General features: G+C 49.5%; 1 protein-coding gene across 4 annotated transcripts in view; it reads left to right on the top strand.

Annotated features, from left to right (window-relative positions):
• stox1 (storkhead box 1) overlaps positions 1-21142 on the top strand; it is a 34887-nt gene that overhangs the window by 7455 nt on the left and 6290 nt on the right. For 2 of the 4 annotated variants that reach the window (XM_033034425.1, XM_033034429.1), the window contains exons 2-3: positions 16407-16559; positions 18283-20419. In XM_033034425.1, the coding sequence (XP_032890316.1) occupies positions 16407-16559; positions 18283-20419 (2290 nt within the window). Of the gene's footprint in view, positions 1-10647; positions 10795-16406; positions 16560-18282; positions 20420-21142 lie in introns of those variants that run through there. The other 2 variants (XM_033034427.1, XM_033034426.1) reach the window with 2 other exon arrangements.

The following is a 21142-nucleotide window of genomic DNA, read 5'->3' as shown; positions in this document are numbered from 1 at the left end:
ACTGCTAGAGGAGGGGGTTGAGGCTGGGACTATCGAACCGTCTAAGAAACAGTTAGACAGGTACATGGATAGGATAGGTTTGGAGGGATATGGACCAAATGCAGGCAGATGGGACTAGTGTAGCTGGGACATGTGGTCGGTGTGGGCAAGGGCCTGTTTCCACGTTGTATGACTGTATATGACTATAGACACCTCAAAACCTTGCTGAAAGAGATTTCCCCGTGTCATAAGTTCTAGGAGAAGAATTAGGCCATTTGGCCCATTAACCCACTACCTGCTCCCTCGACCCTCTCCCCACTCCCCTGCTGAAGTCCTGCCTCCCCGTTCTCTGCCCCTACCTCACTAATCTCTTCAACTCCTCATTGTCCCAAGGAATTGTCCCCTCCACTTTCAAAACTGCTGCTGTCACACCAATCTTAAAGAAATCTGGTCTTGATCCCTCCTCTCTCATTAACTACCGCTCAATCTCAAACCTCCCCTTTCTTTCAAAAACCCTGGAGCGTATCGTTGCGTCGCAACTTCATTCCCACCTCCTTGCGTATAACCTACTTGAACCCCTCCAATCTGGCTTTCGCCCCCTCCATAGCACAGAAACTGCTCGCCTCAAAGTCCTCAACGACCTCCTCACCTCTGCTGACACTGGTTCCCTCAACATCCTCATCCTCCTCTGCCTGAGCGCAGCCTTCGATACAGTGAACCATAACATCTTGCTCACCAGACTCAAAGACCTCGGCATTGAAGGCTCTGCACTCAGCTGGCTCCGTTCCTACCTTTCCAACAGATCCCACTTCATCTCTCTCCACAACCACACCTCGGCTACAGCCACAGTCACTCAAGGCGTTCCCCAAGGCTCCGTATTCGGCCCCCTCCTCTTCATCATCTACATCCTCCCCCTTGGTCAGATACTCCGCCACTTCAACCTGGACTTCCACTGTTACGCCGATGACACCCAGATCTACCTCGGCACCAAATCCCCCCACAACCCCCCCCCCCCTCTCCCATATCAACTCCTGTTTGTCAGCTATAAAAACCTGGATGCAACATAACTTCCTCAAACTCAACAGCGATAAGACAGAATTCCTCCTCATAGGCTCCAAAGCCACACTCAGCAAAATCAATAACCCCACTCTCACCATCGACGGCACCACTGTCTCCCCATCTCCCCAGGCCCGCAACCTTGGCGCAACCTCCTTCTTTCATCTCCGCAACATCGCCAAACTCAGACCCTCTCTCACACCTCCCGCTGCTGAAAGACTCATCCAGGCCTTCATCTCCTCCCGACTGGACTATTGCAACTCACTTCTCCTTGGCATCAGCTCCACCTACATCAACCGACTCCAACTGGTCCAGAACACAGCCGCCCGACTCATCACCCACACCAAATCCTGGCATCACATCACTCCAGTCCTCAAACAACTTCACTGGCTTCCCATCTCCCACCGGATCACCTACAAAATCCTGATCCTCACCTACAAAGCCCTCCACCATCTGCCCCCGCCCCCATATCTCACTGACCTCCTCTCCCCCTACCAACCCTCACGGTCCCTCAGATCCACATCAGCCGGTCTCCTCTCCATCCACAAGTCCAACCTCCGCAGTTTTGGGGACAGAGCCTTCTCCAGGGCAGCTCCCAGGCTCTGGAACTCCCTCCCCCAACTGATCCGCAATTCCGTGTCCCTCACCATCTTCCAGTCCCGCCTCAAGACCCATCTCTTCACCTCTGCCTATCCTTAGCCCCATGTCCCCCTCCCTTTTCATCTGTGCATTAATTGCCTCATATTGTGTTTTGAATTGAATTCTGTCTTTAATTTGTGTACTAGTCATGTCTCTACTATTTATTTCATTCCCCTTACATGTTTTTCCTCTACCTGCTAAATTTTTGTAAGGTGTCCTTGAGACTCTTGAAAGGCGCCCATAAATAAAATTTATTATTATTATTATTATTAAGTCTACTCCGCCATTCAATCATGGCTGATCTATCTTTCCCTCTCAACACTGTTCTCCTGCCTTCTCCCCATAACCCCTGACACCCGGCCCGAAGACTGGAGAATTGAGGAGGAAGCCCCTGACGACAACGGGCGAAAGGAGCGGGCCGGCAGAATAGGATCTTCAAGGACGGCCACAGGAGTTGTCCCCGTCCCCCCCAACCCGGACACGGAGGCGTCCGGGTGAGGAGGGGGACGTCGTTTCATGGGCCGAGCCGGTCGATAGCGATGGAGGAGGTCCTGCTGGAGCATGGGGATCACCTGGATCAGGGGGCCTCTCCAGACTTTGCACTTCAGATTAGTTTGGTTTCAGTTTAGTTTAGAGATACAGCGCGGAAACAGGCCCTTCGGCCCACTGAGAGGGCGCCGACCAGCGATCCCCGCACACTGACGCGATCCACACACACCAGGGACAATTTACAATGATACCAAGCCAATTAACCTACAAACCTGTACGTCTTTGGAGTGTGGGAGGAAACCAGTGATCCCGGGAAAAACCCATGCAAGTCACGGGGAGATGTACAAACCCTGTACAGATGGCACCCTGAGTCAGGATCGAACCTGGGTCTCTGGCGCTGTAAGGCAGCAACTCTACCGCTGCGCCACTGTGCCGCACTCTTTTCATTTCTCCTTTTCTTTTGTAAATGGCGGCAAAATACGGTGTAAGAATTTCACTGTGCAGTGCATAGGTGAGAATAATGAACCAATGAACTCTTACTCATCAAGAATCTGACAATCTCCACCATAAAAAGGTCCATAGTCTTGGCCTCCACGGCCGTCTGTGGCTGTGACTTCCACAGATTCTTCAGCTCTGTTGCTGCCCATCGCAGAGCTGTCGGGATGGAATATGTCGGACCCCCCCCCCGTCTCAAGTGGAATTCTCTGACACAGAAGACAGTGGAGGCCATTTCACTGGATATGTTCAAGAGAGAGTTCAAGTCAAGTCAAGTCACTTTTATTTATATAGCACATTTAAAAAACAACTCTCGTTGGCCAAAGTGCTTTACATTGGTATAAGAATAGTATAACAAACAACAGTGGTTCATAGATTAAGTACATACATCACTACATACACGTAGCCCTTGCTCAGAGGACGTCAAGAAAGGCTTAGGAGTAGAGATGAGTTTTAAGTCTCGACTTAAAGGAGTCGATGGAGGGGGCAGTTCTGATGGGAAGAGGGATGCTGTTCCACAGACTAGGAGCTGCAACCACAAAGGCGCGGTCGCCCCTGAGCTTATGCCTAGACCGCGGGATGTTCAGCAACCCCAAGTTAGATATAACAGCTCTTGGGGCTAACGGAATCAAGGGATATGAGGAGAAAGTAAGAACGGGGTTCAGCCACGATCATATTGAATGGCGGTGCTGGCTCGCAGGGCCAAATGGCCCTATTTTCTATGTTTCAAAGCAGTAACTTCCATCTGAATCCAGCTCTCTCTTCACCCCTGCTGAGCAACTGAATGCACTGACGTTGGCTGACACAATTCTCGTGTGTTCGAGCTGTTCTGGTTGTTTATTTTGTTAGTCTTTGGCAGTCCTTTCCATCCAAACCAATGCTGTTAACCACTGAGGGCTCCTTTCATCCTCTGCCACGCTTGTTTTCTGAAGCCACTGTCGGCTGATAATTCTGGGACAGCTGGTACATTTTTTGGTTTCTCACCATGGTGACCAACTACTGAGCATACACACCATGAAACGTCACCTCTCCATGCTCTCCTGACCCGCTGACTTACTCCAGCATTTTGTGTCTATCTTCGGTGTAAACCGGCACCCGCAGTTCCATCCTACACACCTGCAGTTCCTTGTTTCTACATTTAGTTTAGTTTTTTGTCACGTTGAAAATGTTTAGTTTAGAGATACAGTGCAGAAACAGGCCCTTCAGCCCACCTGCAATCCCCGTACACTTGCACTATCCTACACACTAGGGACAATTTACAGAAGCCAAATTAACCTACAAACCTGACCGTCTTTATAGTGTGGGAGGAAAGCGGAGCGTCTGGGAAAGACCCACATGGTCAAAACGGAGAAGGTACAAACTCCGTACAGACAGCACCCGTAGTCAGGATTGAACCTGGGTCTCTGGCGCTGTGGGGCAGCAACTCTACCGCTGCCCCACTGTGGTCTGAAATACCTATTCATGGGCCGTACTCTTTTATGTTCCACACAGCAAGTTACCCTAAACATGATGGTCAGTTTAGTTAGAGTCATGGAGTGATACAGTGTGGAAACAGGCCCTTCGACCCAACTTGCCCACACCGGCCAACATGTCCCAGCTACACTAATCCCACTTGCCTGCATTTCGTCCATATCCCTCCAAACCTGTCCTATGCATGTATGTGCCTGTCTAACTGTTTCTTAAACTTTGGGATTGTCCCAGCCTCAACTACCTCCTCTGGCAGCTCGTTCCATACACCCACCGCCCTTTGTGTGCAAAAGTTACCCCTCAGTTTCCTTTTAAATCTTTTCCCCTTCACCTTGATCCTCTGGTCCTCGATTCCCCTTCTCTGGCCAAGAGATTCTATTCATCTATCTGATCTATTCCACTCATGAATTCATACACCTCAATAAGATGATCCTTCATCCTCCTGTGCTCCAAGGAATAGAGGCCCAGTCTACTCAACCTCTCCCCGTAGCTCAGATATAGTTGATGGGTAAATGTTGGCCTGAATAACAGGGAGGAGCCTTACTCTTCGAATAAGGTTATGGCATCTTCATATCATCCAAGAGAAGATAACATTTGATCTGATCAACATCGGTCTTTCCTCAATATTGTACTGCAATGTGGTGATAGATTTCTGCGGGGGGGTCTCCAAAGTGAAACTTGACCCATTAAGCTTCCAGCAGAGAAGATTGACCTGTGAACTGCAGGGCCAAATGTCTTGCCTCGCTGTGTGATCTGCACACAAAAGAGATGGGAGGAAACTGGAGCTGGAGAGATATCCGCTCTCATCATCAGCTATTGCCTTTGGATTAGAAATTTGAAAAGAAGGTTCTCGCACACAAAAGGTGAAGCTAGTTTTTCAGATCAGATTCTCGTAATGGCAGGGACAAGGTATTGGAAACAATGCTTCCTGTCTTGGTACAGCAGAGAATGTCATCTGTGACAGACAGTCCAGAAAGCTGCAGGATGAGGACAATGGCGAGCCTGTTACCTTTTGTACGTTAATTCACTGCGAGAGGAAATAGCTGCACGGATTATCCATGGACTGTGTAGTAGCAGGGATGGGCAAAGTGAGTTTCTTTTTCTTTTTGTATCTTCATGTTCAGACTGGGTGTTTTTTTTAAGCAATGGAGTTTACCCGGAGTCCTAAAGCAGCGGGTGCAACGGGGCAGCTGGTGCAGTGGCGTATCGGATTCACTGCTGCAGCTGGCAGTGGCGCAGCGGGTGCAGCATACTGCGGCGCAACAGTACAGTGGTGTAGCTAGTGCAGCTTACAGTGGTGCAACAGTACATTGGTGCAGCTGGCAGTGTACAGTAGTGCAGCTGGTGCATCGGGTGCAGCAGGCACAGTGGTGCAGTATACAGAGGTGCAACAGTATAGTGATGCAGCTGGCAGTGTACAGTGGTGCATCGGGTGCAGCTGGCACAGTGGTGCAGTATACAGTGGTGCAACAGTACAGTGGTGCAGCTGGCACAGTACAGTGGTGCAGCTGATGCAGTAGTGCATTGGGTGCAGCTGGCACAGTGGTGCAGTATACAGTGATGCAACAGTATAGTGGTGCAGCTAGCACAGTGTACAGTGGTGAGGCAGTACAAGTGGTGCAGCTCCGGTCTCCTCCCTCACTACAAAGTGGTACAGGTTTGTAGGTGAATTTGCTTTGGTTTAAAGCATTTGTAAACCATCTCTCCTGTGCAGGATAGTGCTAGTGTACGGGATCGGCGCGGACTCGGAGGGCCGAAGGGCCTGTTTCCGCACTGTATCTCTAAAATCTAAAGAGACCATGGCTAGACGATCTTTTGGGTCAGAATCCTTCTTTAGACTGATCGTAGGGGTGGGGGGGAGGGGGGTGTGAAGGAAGCTGGAATAGAGAAGGACAAAGCCTAGCAGGTAAGACACCCGCCATGAGGCCAAGTATCAGAAACTCGCAGAATGTACCCACCAAGAGTCAGCAGCTTTGGAACTGAGGCAAACAGTTAATCTGAGCGAGAATGTGTATTGCTGGATGTTGGATCTGCTCCGCATCTGACCCTGGGGCCTGAAATGGAAGGTGTGAAGACAGCCCACCAAATCTATCACGGTGACTGACAAACAAATCACTTGTGATCCAGTCCAGATCAAGGTTGAAGTTGATCTGCTGGAAATTCTGGCTCATTATGTCACTGCTCCTGCTACACCAGAGGCCTCAGGGCCCTTTTTTTATTGCCGTTTTGGCCATTAACTTCAATCACTCCCTTACTTAAGACACAAGCCGCACACTTTAAAGCAGCACCCTGGCAGGATACGCTTTTTAATAGCAGTTACGAGAGGGACCTCTGCTTTGTATCAATTAGTGACCCGCCTTCAGGGTCACTATTAGTGATGTTTCTCTTGGAGGCCTGGTGCCTTTCATTGAATTAGAAGGGTTTTTTCTCCCTCCGAGTGTATTATGAGGGTTATTTAACACGGAGCATTTTGTCTTTGTGTCAGCCAGGTAGGGTCAGGTATTTCCAAAGGATATTGCTATTGAGGGTGTGCAGCGTAGGTTCATTGACATCCAGGCGGGACTGATATACGATGAAAGAATGGGTCGACTGGGCTTGTATTCACTGGAATTTAGAAGGAATGGAAGGAAACATATACAATTCTTAAAGGATTGGACAGGCTAGATGCAGGAAAAATGTTCCCCATGTTGGGGGAGTCCAGAACCAGGGGTCACAGTTTAAGAATAAGGGGTAGGCCATTTAGGACTGAGATGAGGAAAAACCTTTTCACCCAGAGAGTTGTGAATCTGTGAAATTCTCTATCACAGAAGGCAGTGGAGGCCAATTCACTGGATGTTTTCAAGAAAGATATAGATTTAGCTCTTTGGGCTAACGGAATCAAGGGATATGGGGGAAAAAGCAGGAACGGGGTACTGATTTTGGATGATCATCCATGATCATATTGAATGATGGTGCTGGCTCGAAGGGCCTTATGGCCTGCTACTGCATCTATTTTCTATGTTTCTATGATAAACGTAATAACCACGGCAGAATAACCAAATAGATTTTATACCCAGTGGAACAGGCACCATCTCTGGATTGATCAATGGGTGGCGTTTTGGGTCGAGACCCTTCTTCTGACCCGAAACGTCACCCATTCCTTCCATCCAGAGATGCTGCCTGTTCCGCTGAGTTACTCCAGCATTTTGTGTCTGTCCTCAGTGTAAACCAGCATCTGCAGTTCCTTCCGACACTAGATCCGACAATTTGACCCGATCCATTTGAGGAATAGATCGGGTAAACGCACAGAGTCTCCTGCCCAGACTAGGGGAATCGAGAACCAGAGGACATAGGTTTAAAGTGAGGGGAGAAAGATTTGATAGGACCTAGAGAGGGGCGACTTTTTTTTCTACAAAGGGTGATGGGCGTATGGAATACAAGCTGCCGGAGGAGGTAGTTGAGGCAGGTACTATCACAACTTCTAAGAAACATTTAGACAGGTACACAGATTTGGTGGGTTCAGAGAGATATGGGCCAAACCCAGGCAGGTGGGACTAGTGTAGATAGTGTAGACTAGTGTAGATAGTGTAGACTAATGTAGATAGTGTAGAGTAGCGACTTGATTGGCATGGGCAAGTTGGGCCAAAGGGCCAGCTTCCACGCTGTATGGCCCTATGATACTCGTATTCCGTATGAGTAACTCATATTCCGCTTGGGTAGCTTACAACCCAACGGTATGAGCATTGAATTTTCCCATTTTAAGTAAGTACGTTTATGGCCAAGTATTCACATACAAGGAATTTGCCTTGGTGCTCCACCCACAAGTGACAACATGACATACAGTGACAGTTACGAATGACTCAGAAAACACTAAACATTCATAATAATAAAACATTAATGATAAAACACCATTGATCAAGCATGTGAACCTACAAAATACCAGATCAAAGGGAGGCTACAGATTTTTGGCTGTTGAGTAGAGCAACTACTCGTGGGTAAAAAACTGTTTTTATGTCTGGCTGTGGCAGCTTTGACAGTCCGGAGTCGCCTTCCAGAGGGAAGTGATTCAAATAGTTTGTGGCCAGGGTGAGAGGGGTCAGAGATGATCTTGCCCGCTCGCTTTGTGGTCCTTGCAGTTTTAAGCAACTAACCCACTACATCCTCCTTCCCCCACTCCTTCCTTCCCCAGAACCCCTCACTTGCTGCACCTCCCCTCTCCCCCTACCACCCCTGCCTGAAAGCTGGCTGACCATGTATTAGTTTCTCCCCTCTCTCGCCCCCACCCAACTCCTCTTGTTCCGTTTACAATGGAAACTAAATCCACAACCTTTAAACCCACGGGTTTCCCGGTTCGCAACTCCCTATCCTTTTGGGCTCACACCTGTCTTTTCATCTCTGGCTTTTGTCCATCCATTAACCCCCTTGCCCTGTGTTCTCCTGTTACTGGCCCTGCTCTGTCCTGCCCCTCCTCTCCCTCTAAGCTTTCTTTACCCTCCCCTTCCCCCACAATCTGTCTGAAGAAGGGTCCTGACCAGAAACGTCACCTATCCACGTGTAAGAAGCAACTGCAGATGCTGGTTTAAACCGAAGATAGACACAAAAAGCTGGAGTAATTCAGCGGGTCAGGCAGTATCTCTGGAGAGAAGGAATGGGTGACATTTCAGGTCGAGACCCTTCTTCAGACTGGTTAGGGATGAGGAAAACGAGAGATATAGACGAAATAGATATAGTCTGAAGAAGAGTCTCGACCCGAAACGTCACCTATTCCATCGCTCCATAGATGCTGCCTCACCCGCTGAGTTTCTCCAGCATTTTTATCTACCTTCGATTTTTCCAGCATCTGCAGTTCCTTCTTAAAGATATAGAGGATGATGTGAGCAGCGAGGGAGCAGAACGATCGTTGTCGTCGTCGGAGGAGAACTCATCCATGTCCTCGCACAGATGTGCTGCCTGACCCGCTGAGTTACTCCAGCATTCTGCGTCTATCTTCTCTCCTGAGGATATGTGTTCAGTTGCTGGGATGCTGAGCCCTGTACTGGAAGTGGCCAGCCTTTTTGTTTTAGAGCATTGGCAGCTGCCTTTCCAAGACTGCCTGCATTTTTCCAGAAATAACAATTTGATCCCAGTCGGCTTGAATTCCCAGATTTCCATCCGCTGCCTGTGTTTTCTTTCCCTCCGCCCAACTGGATAGGCAGACAGCGTTGGGAGGTGATCAATATGCACAGTTCAGTTTTAGTTTAGAGATACAGCATGGAAACAAGCCTTTCATCCTCCACCCAATGATCACCCATTCACACAAATTCTATTCTATTCCTCCTTCTCATCCACTGGGGGAAATTTACAGAGACTAGTTGCACTGACTTTATTCACATAGAGAGTTGTGAGTCTGTGGCATTCTCTGTCTCAGAGGGCGGTGGAGGCCGGTTCTCTGGATACTTTCAAGAGAGAGCTTGATAGGGCTCTTAAAGATAGCTGAGTCAGGGGATATGGGGAAAAGGCAGGAACGGGGTACTGATTGGGGGATGATCAGCCATGATCACATTGAATGGCGCTGCTGGCTCGAAGGGCAGAATGGCCTACTCCTGCACCTATTGTCTATTAACCTACAAACCCGCACGTCTTTGGAATGTGGGAGGAAACCCGGAGCCTCCCGGAGGAAACCCACGCAATTACGGAGCGAGTGTGCAAACTCGACACAGACAGCACCCGGGATTAGACTCGAACCAGGGTCTCTGACACTGCGAGGCAGCAGCTTTTGGATTTTAGACTTTATAGAGATATACAGCGCGGAAACAGACCCTTCGGCCCACCGAGTCCACGCCGACCAGCCACGAGCACTATCGTGCACACTTGGGACATTTTACTTTTTTTTAAAAACTGAAGCCAATTAACCTACAAACCTGTACGTCTTTGGAGTGTGGGAGGAAACCGGAGCAACAGGAGTCAACTCGTGCAGTCACATGGAAAACGTACAAACTCCGTACAGACAGCACCCGTAGTCAGGATTGAACTTGGGTCTCTGGCGCTGTGAGGCGGCAACTCTACCGTTGCTTCACCGTGATGACATTTCCAAAGTATTTTGGTGCCTTTAATTTGGAAACGAATGTGTGCTTTACATTGCCCTTGATGTTATTTGGTTGAGAGTCAAAAGGATGAGGAAGTTATCTTCAGTACCCTTCAGTTTATTGTCACGTGTACCGAGGTACAGTGAAAAGCTTTTGTTGTGTGATAACCAGTCAGCGGAAAGACAATACATGATTACAATCGAGCCGTCCACAGTGTACAGATACATGATAAAGTCAGTGGTAATCTCTGCAGGGGCCATCCCTTTGCTGCATTCATGCACTTTGATGGAATTTACTGTGAACAAGTAGCATTCAGTAAACGGCTCCCTCTTCCTGCTCAACCCTGGCTGCGGGGAAATGGGGAACACATGTGAGTCTGAAACCGCGATTCCATTAGCTCTTCTGAGAACTCAAAGCAATAGATTCCAGTCTTATACAGGGGGACCTCTGGGCTCCCGTAAACCTGTCTAGCAGGCTGCGGAGGTTGATTGCACACTTACAATGCCAGAGACGCAGGATTTCCTGCCCAGTGCTCCTTGCATTTGAATGGAGCTCCTGGTCGGCACGAAGAGTTTGCTCATGGTTGCCATGGTGCTGCTTTTATTGCTGACCTCTCATCACAAAGGTAACTCTTTATTTTCCACGGGAAGCGGGTAAAACATTAAACGCTTAAACTGACGTCACGTCTTGTTTTAAATAAATGGCTGTGAGCGAGAGACTTGAGTTTTCATCGCTGAGGATAAGGGCAGGTCTGTTCGTAGAAACAAGGAACTGCAGGTGCTGCAATACACAAAGGGAAACAAAGTGCTGGAATAACCCAGCGGGTCAGGCAGCGTCTCTTGAGAACATGGACAGGTGACGTTTCGGGTCACGACCCTTCGTCATGTCTCTTCGCTAGCTTTTGATAACAGCTCATAACATGTATTTCCCTGGACTTTGCGAAGATTTGGTAACACCTAAGGAATGGAAGAGTTACCACTCACATTGTCACTTGGTTTGGTGCTCCGGTTTCCCCCCACATTCCAAAGACGTGCAGGTTTGTAGGTTAATTGGCTTCTGTAAAATTGTAAATGTTACCCAGTGTAGGATAGTACCAGTGTACGAGATGATCGCTGGTCGGCTCGGAATGGTGAGCGGAAGGGCATGTTTCCAAGCTGTATCTCTAAACTCTAGAGACCAGGGACAATTTACAGAAGCCGATGAATGTACAAACCTGCATGTCTTTGGAATGTGGGAGGCTGCAAGATTAGGTTTGAAGGGAGTCTGAAGAAGGGTTTCGGCCTGAAACGTCGCCTATTTCCTTCGCTCCATAGATGCTGCTGCACCCGCTGAGTTTCCCCAGCAATTTTGTGTACCTTCGATATTCCAGCATCTGCAGTTCCCTTTTGAACACATAGGTTTGAAGGTTAATTGGCTTGGTCACATTGTAATGTGTCCCTAGTGTGTGCAGGATAGTGTTACGGTGCAGGGATAGCTGGTCGACACGGACTTGGTGGGCCGAAGGGCCTGTTTCTGTGCTGTATCTCTAAACTAAATCTCTAAACTAAAATAAAGCCTGACAGGTGTTAGGTGCCTTTTGCCTTTTCACCTCTGGCCTTTGTCACTAACCTCAGCCCTCTGTCACTATCCCACCCTCCCCTGTATCCACCGATCACATGCCAGGTTTTTCTCTAATCCCACCTTTCTTTTCCAGCTTTCTTCCCCCCCCCCCCCCATCTCCATCAGACTGAAGAAGGGTCCCAAACCAAAACGTTGTCTGTCTATTTCCATAGGGTTCTATTTCCACAGAGTTCCTCCAGCACTTTGGGGTTTTTTTCCGCTTTAAGAGGCAGCTCTATCTCCTCTGTCACTGCTGTAAACGCTGCTGTCGGAGATGAGCATTGTTTAGTTTAGAGATTCAGCGCGGAAACGGGCCCTTCGGCCCACCGAGTCCGCACCGACGAGCGATCCCCACATATTAACACTGTCTTACACACACTAGGAACAATTTTACATTTTACACCAAGCCAATTAACCTGCAAACCTGTACGCCTTTGGAGTGTGGGAGGAAACCGAAGATCTCGGAGAAAACCCACACAGGTCACGGGGAGAATGTACAAACTGTACTGTCAGCACCCGTAGTCAGGATCGAACCCGGGTCTCTGCCGCTGTACGGCAGCAACTATGCCACCGTGCCACCCATAAATCACCATTGCGTATTATCCAGTCACAATTATACTTCTCACAGTCCACTGGCTAAGAGTGAAATGCTTGGGGACCGTTTACTGTTTCCTCTCATTATTGTGAGGTTTGTAAAATGTTGGCACCAGCAGGGAAGGGGGTTGGGGGTTGGGGGGGGGGGGTTAGCTTTCAGTTCCACTCCTAGTGGGCTAATGCACTGAACTATACTGTCTGCTTTAGATTATTTCCAGCACTGAAGGAAGGAATACCAGAGACGTGGCCGCGAGGCTTTTAAGAGACCTGTTGTAGAGGGCACAGTGCTGGCAATCACAGGCACGTCTATTATATCCACGCAATCATAGTCATACAGCGTGGAAAGTATACAGACCTTCAGCCCAAATTGCCCACACCGCCCAACATGACCCATCTGCTAATCTCACCTGCCTGCCTTGGCCCATATCCCTCTTAACCTGTCCTATCCATGTACCTGTCTGTTTCTTACACGTTACGATAGTACCTGCCTCAACTACCTCCTCAGGCAGCTTGTTCCATACACCCACCACCGCGTGTGAAAAAGACCCCTCAAGCACCTATTAAATCTTTTCCCCCTCACCTTACACCTATGTCCTCTGCTTCTCGATTCCCCTACTCTGGGCAAGAGACTCTGTCCAGCCCATCTATTCCTCTAACAATTCATCCTCGTAAATCTCCGCAACATCCTCGTAAAGCTTCTCTGCACCCTTTCCAGCTTGACAACATCTGTCCTATAACCTGGTGCCCAGCACTGAACATAATACTCTAATAAAGGACCTCACCAAAGTCTTATATTTCACCGCAACATGACCTCCCAACCTCCTCATTCAATACTCTGACTGATGAGAGTCAGACGATGGACACTTTGAGCATTAAAACCCATTCAGGGTACAGAAGAGCACCCGTAGTCAGGATCGAACCCGTAAGGCAGTAGCTCTACCGCTGCGCCACCGTGCAGCCCTAAAGAGACTTGCAATTCTTATATTTCTCAGCTTAAAGGAGCCATTTGAGCAGAGACTGGAATGGAGTACTTGCAAAAGGTGCTCATTGCAGCAGCACTGGAGACTGCAAGCAGCCATTAAAACAAAGTCAAAAGGGCAACTGGGATTATTATCTAACACAAGCCAGATGCAGACACTTGCAGCACTTCAGTATTTCAGAGTTAATCCTGCATTCCTTTACTCTGCTGGTCCTTGATGATACAAGTGAGATTTTCACTGTGAGATCAATTTGTTGCCTTTCTCTGAAATGAAAGAATGATTCGATTTTGCAGTAATGTTATGCAAAATATCATAACAATAAAGATAAAAGGACACGCAATGCAGGAGAACTTCCTCAACAGCTAAAGAACATTGTAATCCTATCTATACAACAAAAACATGCTGGACAGATTGCAATTCATCCATTCTGTTTATTTCCTGATTCCATGTGTAACATGAAAGTGCTCCAATACTAATGTGGCATGCAAGGGTAATATTGTTTGGACTTTAAAGATACAGCGCAGAAACAGGCCCTTCGGCCCACCGAGTCCATGCCGATGAGCGAGCACCCCGTACACTAGCACTATCCTACACACTAGGGACAATTTTTTTTTTTTTACTGAGCCAATTGGACCTACAAACCCTTTACCTCTTGGAGTGTGGGAGGAAACCGGAGCACCAGGAGAAAATCTGCACGGCACAAGGAAAACGTACAAACTCCGCACAGACAGCACCCGTATCAGGATCGTCGGGTCCACGGCACTGTAAGGCAGCAACTCTACCAATCTGCTAACCCGACTCCTTGAAAGGGCTAGATTTAAGTTGCCTGTTGTCAGGAACCCATAGCTTCATTGGAAAAGCTTAGAAAGCCACAGGAACAATAGGCTTGGAATTTGGACGGGAGAATCTTTCTGAATTGTTTATTAAGCCCAACCACTCCTTTCTTTTCAAACACGGCTTCTGAGCTCATTTCACTTCTAGGAGACAGGTGACTATTGATTGCAAACAATGCCAGCACCGGGACCAGTCTGAAAGTCTGCTTTTCCCACACTGCAGCTTTGAAAGGAGGAACTGAGTAAGTGGTTCTCAGATTTCATCTGCTTCGACTGAAGCACTGGTCTGGAAACCGAGAAATCAATAGTTTTCGAACAGTAAACTTCCTGGAAGATAGTGTGTGGCCTTTCTTTTAATTTGCTATTTTTGCATTCTGCTTTGGGATTTAGTTTAGTAAATCCTAATCTTAAGGTATGAACACCAAATAAAAAAATATATTTGTGTCTAAACTGCTAAATAATGTCACTCTATGTAAGAAGCCATTTTAATTGGGTGCTCCTACATTAAATGAAGCAGTGTGTCTTCTTCACCACCTTATCCATCTGTGCTGTCACCTTGACATTCCTAACCAAGTTCCCCCTGTTCCTCAACAATAGGGACGACAATTCTTTGTGTATACCATGGTCTTATTAGACCTCTCAAAATGCATCACCTCAGACCTACCTGAATTAAATTAATCTGCTATTGCCCCGCCCAATTTACCAGCTGATCGATGTTGTTCTGTAACACAAGACTCTCTTCCTCACCATCACCAATGCCATAAATGTTATATGCAAATATATTAATCATATCTCCCGAATTCATATCCAAATCATTAATGCACGTGGCAAAGAGCAAGAGTATCAGCACCATGTAGGAAGGAAACGCAGACGCTGGTTTAAATCGAAGATAGACACAAAATGCTGGAGTAACTCAGCGGGACAGGCAGTCATCCTTTCTCTCCTGAGATGCTGCCTGTCCCGCTGAGTTACTCCAGCATTTGGTGCCTACCTTGTGACACCCCGTTGGTCATAGGCTTGAAATCCCCAAAACAGCACTCCGCCATCACTCTCCGAGTTTTATTGCTACATCAACTTTGAATCCAATTTATTTTAGTTTCATTTAGAGATACAGTGCGGAAACAGGCCCGTCGGCCCACCGAGTCCGCGCCGACCAGTGATCCTCGCACATTAACACTACCCTAAACACACTAGGGACAATTTACACTTATTATGCCAATTAACTTACAAACCTGTACATCTTTGGAGTGTCGGAGGAAACCGAAGATGTCCGAGAATCACAGGGACCACGCAGATCACAGGGAGAACTTACAAACTCTGTATAGACAGCACCCGTAGTCGGAATTGAACCTGGGTCTCTGGCGCTGCAAGGCAGCAACTCTACCGCTGCGCCACCATCCAAATTTGCATTGGACCCCATTGGCCTACAACCTTTTCGGACCAATTTTTCATGTCATACCTTGTTAAAAGCCTAACAGAGGTCCGTGTGGTCCACATCAAGATCAAAAGACATACGAGTAGAATTAAGTTATTCCGCCCATCGAGTCTGCTCCGTCATTCGATCATGGGCGATCAATTTTTCCCTCTCAACCCCATTCTCATGCCCGCTGATGCTCTTACTAATCAAGAATCTATCACTACTCTCTGCTTGAATGACTTGGCCTCCACAGCCGTCTGTGGCAATGAATTCCACTGATACACCACCCTCTCGCTAAAGAAATTTCTGCTCATCTCCATTCTACAGGTATGTCCTTTTATTTTGAGGCTGTGCCCTTTACTCCTATACCCTCCCACTGCTGGAAACATCCTCTCCACATCCCTTCTATCTCGGCCTTTCATATATTTTGTTACTTTAAAAAAACACTCGTCATGATCATGACCATTAATCCATGCTAAATGTCCAATATTTGAGGATCAACCTTCCATGTCATACCTTGTTGAAAGCCTAACTAAAGTCCTTGTCTTCATCATAGGACATAGGAGCAGAATTAGGCCATTCCGATGAATCCCTGCTTTTCAAAGTATGAATTAATCCTGCCCCGTGGAATGTTTTCCGTGAACCTTTCCCCACTGCTGACATTAGAGACCAACCACAACGGACCAAGCAACCTCCTATGATGTGGTTACATTTGCTATGATTCCATTGTATCGCAGCCTTCGGGCCAGGAAGGAAAATCCTGCCTTTGAATAAATGGAAATAAACTGGTTTGAACTCTAACCTTGTGTTGCAGGTGACGTGTCTCCAATAGCAATGATGCCGATTGCCCAGTCTCCGTTTGTTCCACTGACTGAAGTTCTTTGCTGTGTCATCTCTGAGATGAACGACAGTCACATTACAGTCACCCAGGAAGCCCTGATGGATTATTTGGTCAAATGCTATCCAGGTAATTTGTTGTTCATAAATGATAGGAGCATAATTAGGCCATTCAGCCCATCATCTACTCCGCCATTCATTCATGACTGATCTATCTCTCTCAACTATTCTCCTGCCTTCTCCCCATAACCCCTGACACTCTTACTAATCAATAATCTGTCAATCTCTGCCTCAAAAATGTCCATTGACTTGGCCTCTGCTGCCTTCTGTGGCAATGGATTCCAGAGATTCACCAACCTCTGACTAAATAAATTGCTCCTCATTTCTTTTCAAATGGTACATCCTTTTATTCTGAGGCTGTGACCTCTGGTCCCAGACTCTCCCACTAGTGGAAACATCCTCTCCACATCCACTCCATCCAGGCCTTTTACTATTCGATAAGCTTCAATAAGGTCGCCCCTCATCATTCTAAACTCCAGCGAGTACAGGTCCAGTGCTGTCAAACATTCATGATATATTAACCCAGGCATTCCTGGGATCATTTTTGTAAACCTCCTCTGAACTCCAATGCCAGCACATCCTTCCTCAGATATGGGACCCAAAACCGCTCACAATACTCCAAATGCAATCTGACTAGTGCCTTATAAAGCCTCAGCATAATATCCCTGTTATGCAACACAATCTCAAATTGCATCAGCAGATGATATCAGTCGCTCTTGCCCACATGACATGATTAATCTTTCACCTTCTAATCTGAAGTTCTACCTCTTCTTTCAAACCTCAACCCCGCTGTTCTATCTGAGGGGTGACTTGCCTTTTAGTTTCAGAGATAACATCGTGGAAACGGGTTATCTTCACCCCACCGAGTCCACGCCTACCATTGATCACACGTTCACATTCATTCTATGTCATCCCACTTTTGCATCCCACACACTAGGGAAATTTACAGGTCAATTAACTGACAAACCTGCAAAACTTTGGAATGTGGGAGGAAACTGGAGCCTCCCACCCCCCTCCCCTCCCTTGGCGTCCCTTCTCCTGCTTTTTTAGATCCTCCTTTGTTCCACTTCTTCACCTTACAGATCCTCACCGCTCCTCCTTGCCCACCAGTCTGCCTCCCCTCAGCTGTTGTCCATCACAGGTACTGACCTCCCCACCATCGAAAGAATCGGCAGGAGGCTCTGCCTCATAAAAGGCGGCCCAGTAACATCAAAGACCCAGGCCAGGCTCTCATTTCTCCCATCAGGAAGAAGGTATAGGAGTTTGAAAACCATGACCTCCAATTTCAAAAAGTTTTTTCCCCCAAACAATCAAAGGCTTCGACATTACACACCACTAATTTCAGCAGCAATGAACTTCTATGGAGAAACAAGGGATTGCAGATGCTGGTTTGCAAATTTGCAAAAAAAAAGTACTGGCGTAACTCTGCAGATCAGCCAGCATCTCTGGAGGACATCATTAAGTGACATTTTGGGTCGGGACAGTCCCTCAGACTGGGCATGTCCTCCAGGGATGCTGCCTGACCCTCTGGAGAGTAACACCAGCACTTGATGCGTGTTTGCTGTTTTTGCCACGTACTTCTGTGGACTGTTTTGGTTCCACTACGAACTTTGGTGTTATGTGCACTTGGATTTTTTGTTTGTTACTGTATATATTATCTGTGTGTTGTTGCGTTTACGGGTCTGTTATGCCACTACAAGTAGGAATTTCATTGTTCCATTGTCGGTACATATAACAATTCAACACTCCCGATGTACCACAAACAATGTATAAATTCATTCTTCTTGTTGCAGGGATAGCATCACCTTCTCAAGAGATCCTGCATAATGCCCTGAGCACTCTGATCCGGGGCAGGAAGGTTTACCACACCGAAGAAGGCTATTTCATCGTCACCTCGCACACCTACTTCATTACTGGAAACGCAGGGAAGCAGGGCCGCTCATGGGTGTTGGGTGAAGAGCGGGATGCGTCGCTGCCTCCTGTTACCTATCTGGTGAGCGTGGAGAGCGGTGAGGACACGCCGAGAGATAAGGGCAGCCCTGGGATGGCGCACTGCAAATCCTGCTGCTGCTTCGACCAGCAGGAGCCAGGCCTCCAAGGCAAGGGCGGCTCCAAAGAGCCCAGGCCCTCGGTTCAGCACCGGGCCACCTCTACAGCGACGGGCCAACAGGATACTGAGCCTGGCAGGGCCAAGGAGAAGGAGAACCATGTCCGCAAGTTCCGGCTGGGCCTGTTCCGGCGCGGTGCCAAGAAGGAGGGCCCCAAGCGGCAGTACGGGACCTTCTCGGCCCAGTTCCCTCCGGAGGAGTGGCCCTTCCTCAACGAGTCAGGCCCAGGGGACATTCCTCGGGAGGTGGAGCTGCAGATCATCCGGCGGGTCAATCCCGGCCTGACGGTGGACAACCTGGTCAGGCACACCCTGCTGATGAAGAAGCTGGCCCTGGAGAACGGCGGAGGAGCCCAGGAGCTGCCAATCGGCAAGCCGAGGCACCGGCCCAGAGGCAGCCCGCAGAAGGGGCCACCCAGGGCCCGGCGCCAGCACAGGACGCGGGCGGCCAGGGAGAAACCGAGGCGCGGGGGCTCGCTGCAGGCCCACTCCCTGGAGGCAGGGGCCAGGCCTGAGGGAGGCCCCAGGGAGGGCAAGGGCAGAAGGGGCGAGGGAGAGCAGCCCGAGGCCCGAATGGCCCAATACCTGGGCAATGGCACTCCGCCCACCCAAGTCCACAAGAGGAGGATCGCCAACCCTTTCTCCAAGCTGCCTGCCGGGGAGCTGCCTTCGGGCAGACGCCGCGGCTCTCAGACCACCAGGCCGGAGAAGGCCAGGGCCGAGCGGCGTGGCCGGGCAGCTCGGTGCCCTGAGTCCCCGGTGGCCGCACAAGGTCCCCACTTGGCGGGGGAGGGTGTGGAGGAGACCATCATCAGACTCGGCGGCCACCATCTTCCATCGGCCGAAGACAACCAGGCGCCAGGCCGCCCGGAGAGCGGCGCTGGGGGGACGGGACGCGGGCAGGCCGGCCTCCTTACCCCTGGTCGCCCGGGGGACCTCCGCCGCCATTCGGCCCACCATGCGGGGTCAGCCCACCCGGAGAGCGAGCATAAGAAGGAGGCGAGTGGGCCGCAAGATGACCGCTTACTAAGATGGCGGCACGGGGAACAGGACCCGACCGTCGACCTGCCTCCTCCGGGGAGCCTGGAGAGGCTCCTGACCCATCCCGGCCGCTCCAGCACGCCGTCGGTGTGCCGAGGGCAAGGCGGCGAAGGGGACGAGGAGGAGGAGGAGGAGGGGGAGAGGAGCGAAGGCGACGAGACTCTGTACCAGAGAGAGCTGGAGGAAGACGACGCCTGCAGCTCCCTTTACCTCGACGACGCCGACATGGCGTTGCCCTCGGCCCCAGGCCTGGCGGCTCACACCGACTGGCAGCGCACCGGCTTCGAGGGGGGGTTGGAGACGGGGTCGTGCAGCGAGAACTGGGCCCTGGGCAGCGTCCTCATAATGGAGGAGCAAGGGGCGGACAGCGAGAGTCTGGCCCCGTCCGAGGCGTGGTCGGACAACGAGCCCCAGCGGGTGGCGGCGGCGGCAGCAGCAGCAGCAGCATCGCCGCGGCCGGGCTACCCCTACCCCCACCCCGAGGGAGAGGAGCGGCCGGCCGGCTGCAGAGAAGCGACAGACAAGGCCTTCACTTGCCGCCACATCGCAGGCGCCGCCGCCGCCACGGACTCCGAAGAGCAGCCGAAAGACGACGGGTACAGAGGGCCGGCGGCCGGCCGCAAGCTCCGGGCGGTTCACCGGGGGACGAAGGCTCAGCTGGGCACTGAGCTGCCATTTGGTCGCCACTCGCACGACGGCGGCTTGTCACAGACCAGTCAGGAGGAGCACAGTCAGCTGGAGAACCACAGCATCACCGGCGACAGTGGCATCGATTCACCTCGGTCAGTATCCAAGGAGTCCTCAGTGGGCAAAAAATCCAACAAATGCTGCAGGAACATGCATAAGTACATGCCATTCAGCCCGCCATGTCCGTGCCGAACATGCCAAATTAAACTAATCTCCTCTGCCTACACTTGATACCCCTCCATTCCCCGCATATCCATATGCCAATCTAAAAGGTCCACAAAAAAGCTGGAGAAACTCAGCGGGTGCAGCAGCATCTATGGAACGAAGGAAAAAGGCAACGTTTCGGGCCGAAACCATTCTTCAGACAATCTAAAAGCCTCTTAAACTCCCACTAACGGGGTGGAATTCATAATGGCCCTTTGTTGGCTGCGGAACATGTGCTCACGACAGGGATACAAGGATCCGAACAGTGGAACTAGGATGTCTAGGCTTCTTTGGAGCGCAGAAGGTTAAGGGGGGGGGGGGGGGAACCTGATAGAGGTCTTTAAAATTATGAGGGGGATAGACAGAGTTCACATGGATAGGCTTTTTCCATTGAGAGTAGGGAAGATTCAAACAAGACATGATTTGAGAATTAAGGGACAAATGTTTTGGGGGTAACATGAGGGGGAACTTCTTTACTCAGAGAGTGGTAGCTGTGTGGAATGAGCTTCCAGTGAAGGTGGTGGAGGCAGGTTCGTTTTTATCATTTAAAAATAAATTGGATAGTTATATGGACGGGAAAGGAATGGAGGGTTATGGTCTGAGCGCAGGTATAT

Source organism: Amblyraja radiata, chromosome 15 (genome assembly GCF_010909765.2).
Source record: "Amblyraja radiata isolate CabotCenter1 chromosome 15, sAmbRad1.1.pri, whole genome shotgun sequence".
Lineage (NCBI taxonomy): Eukaryota > Metazoa > Chordata > Chondrichthyes > Rajiformes > Rajidae > Amblyraja > Amblyraja radiata.
Note: the sequence above shows the minus strand (reverse complement) of the source record. Positions and strands in the feature narration are given on the sequence as shown.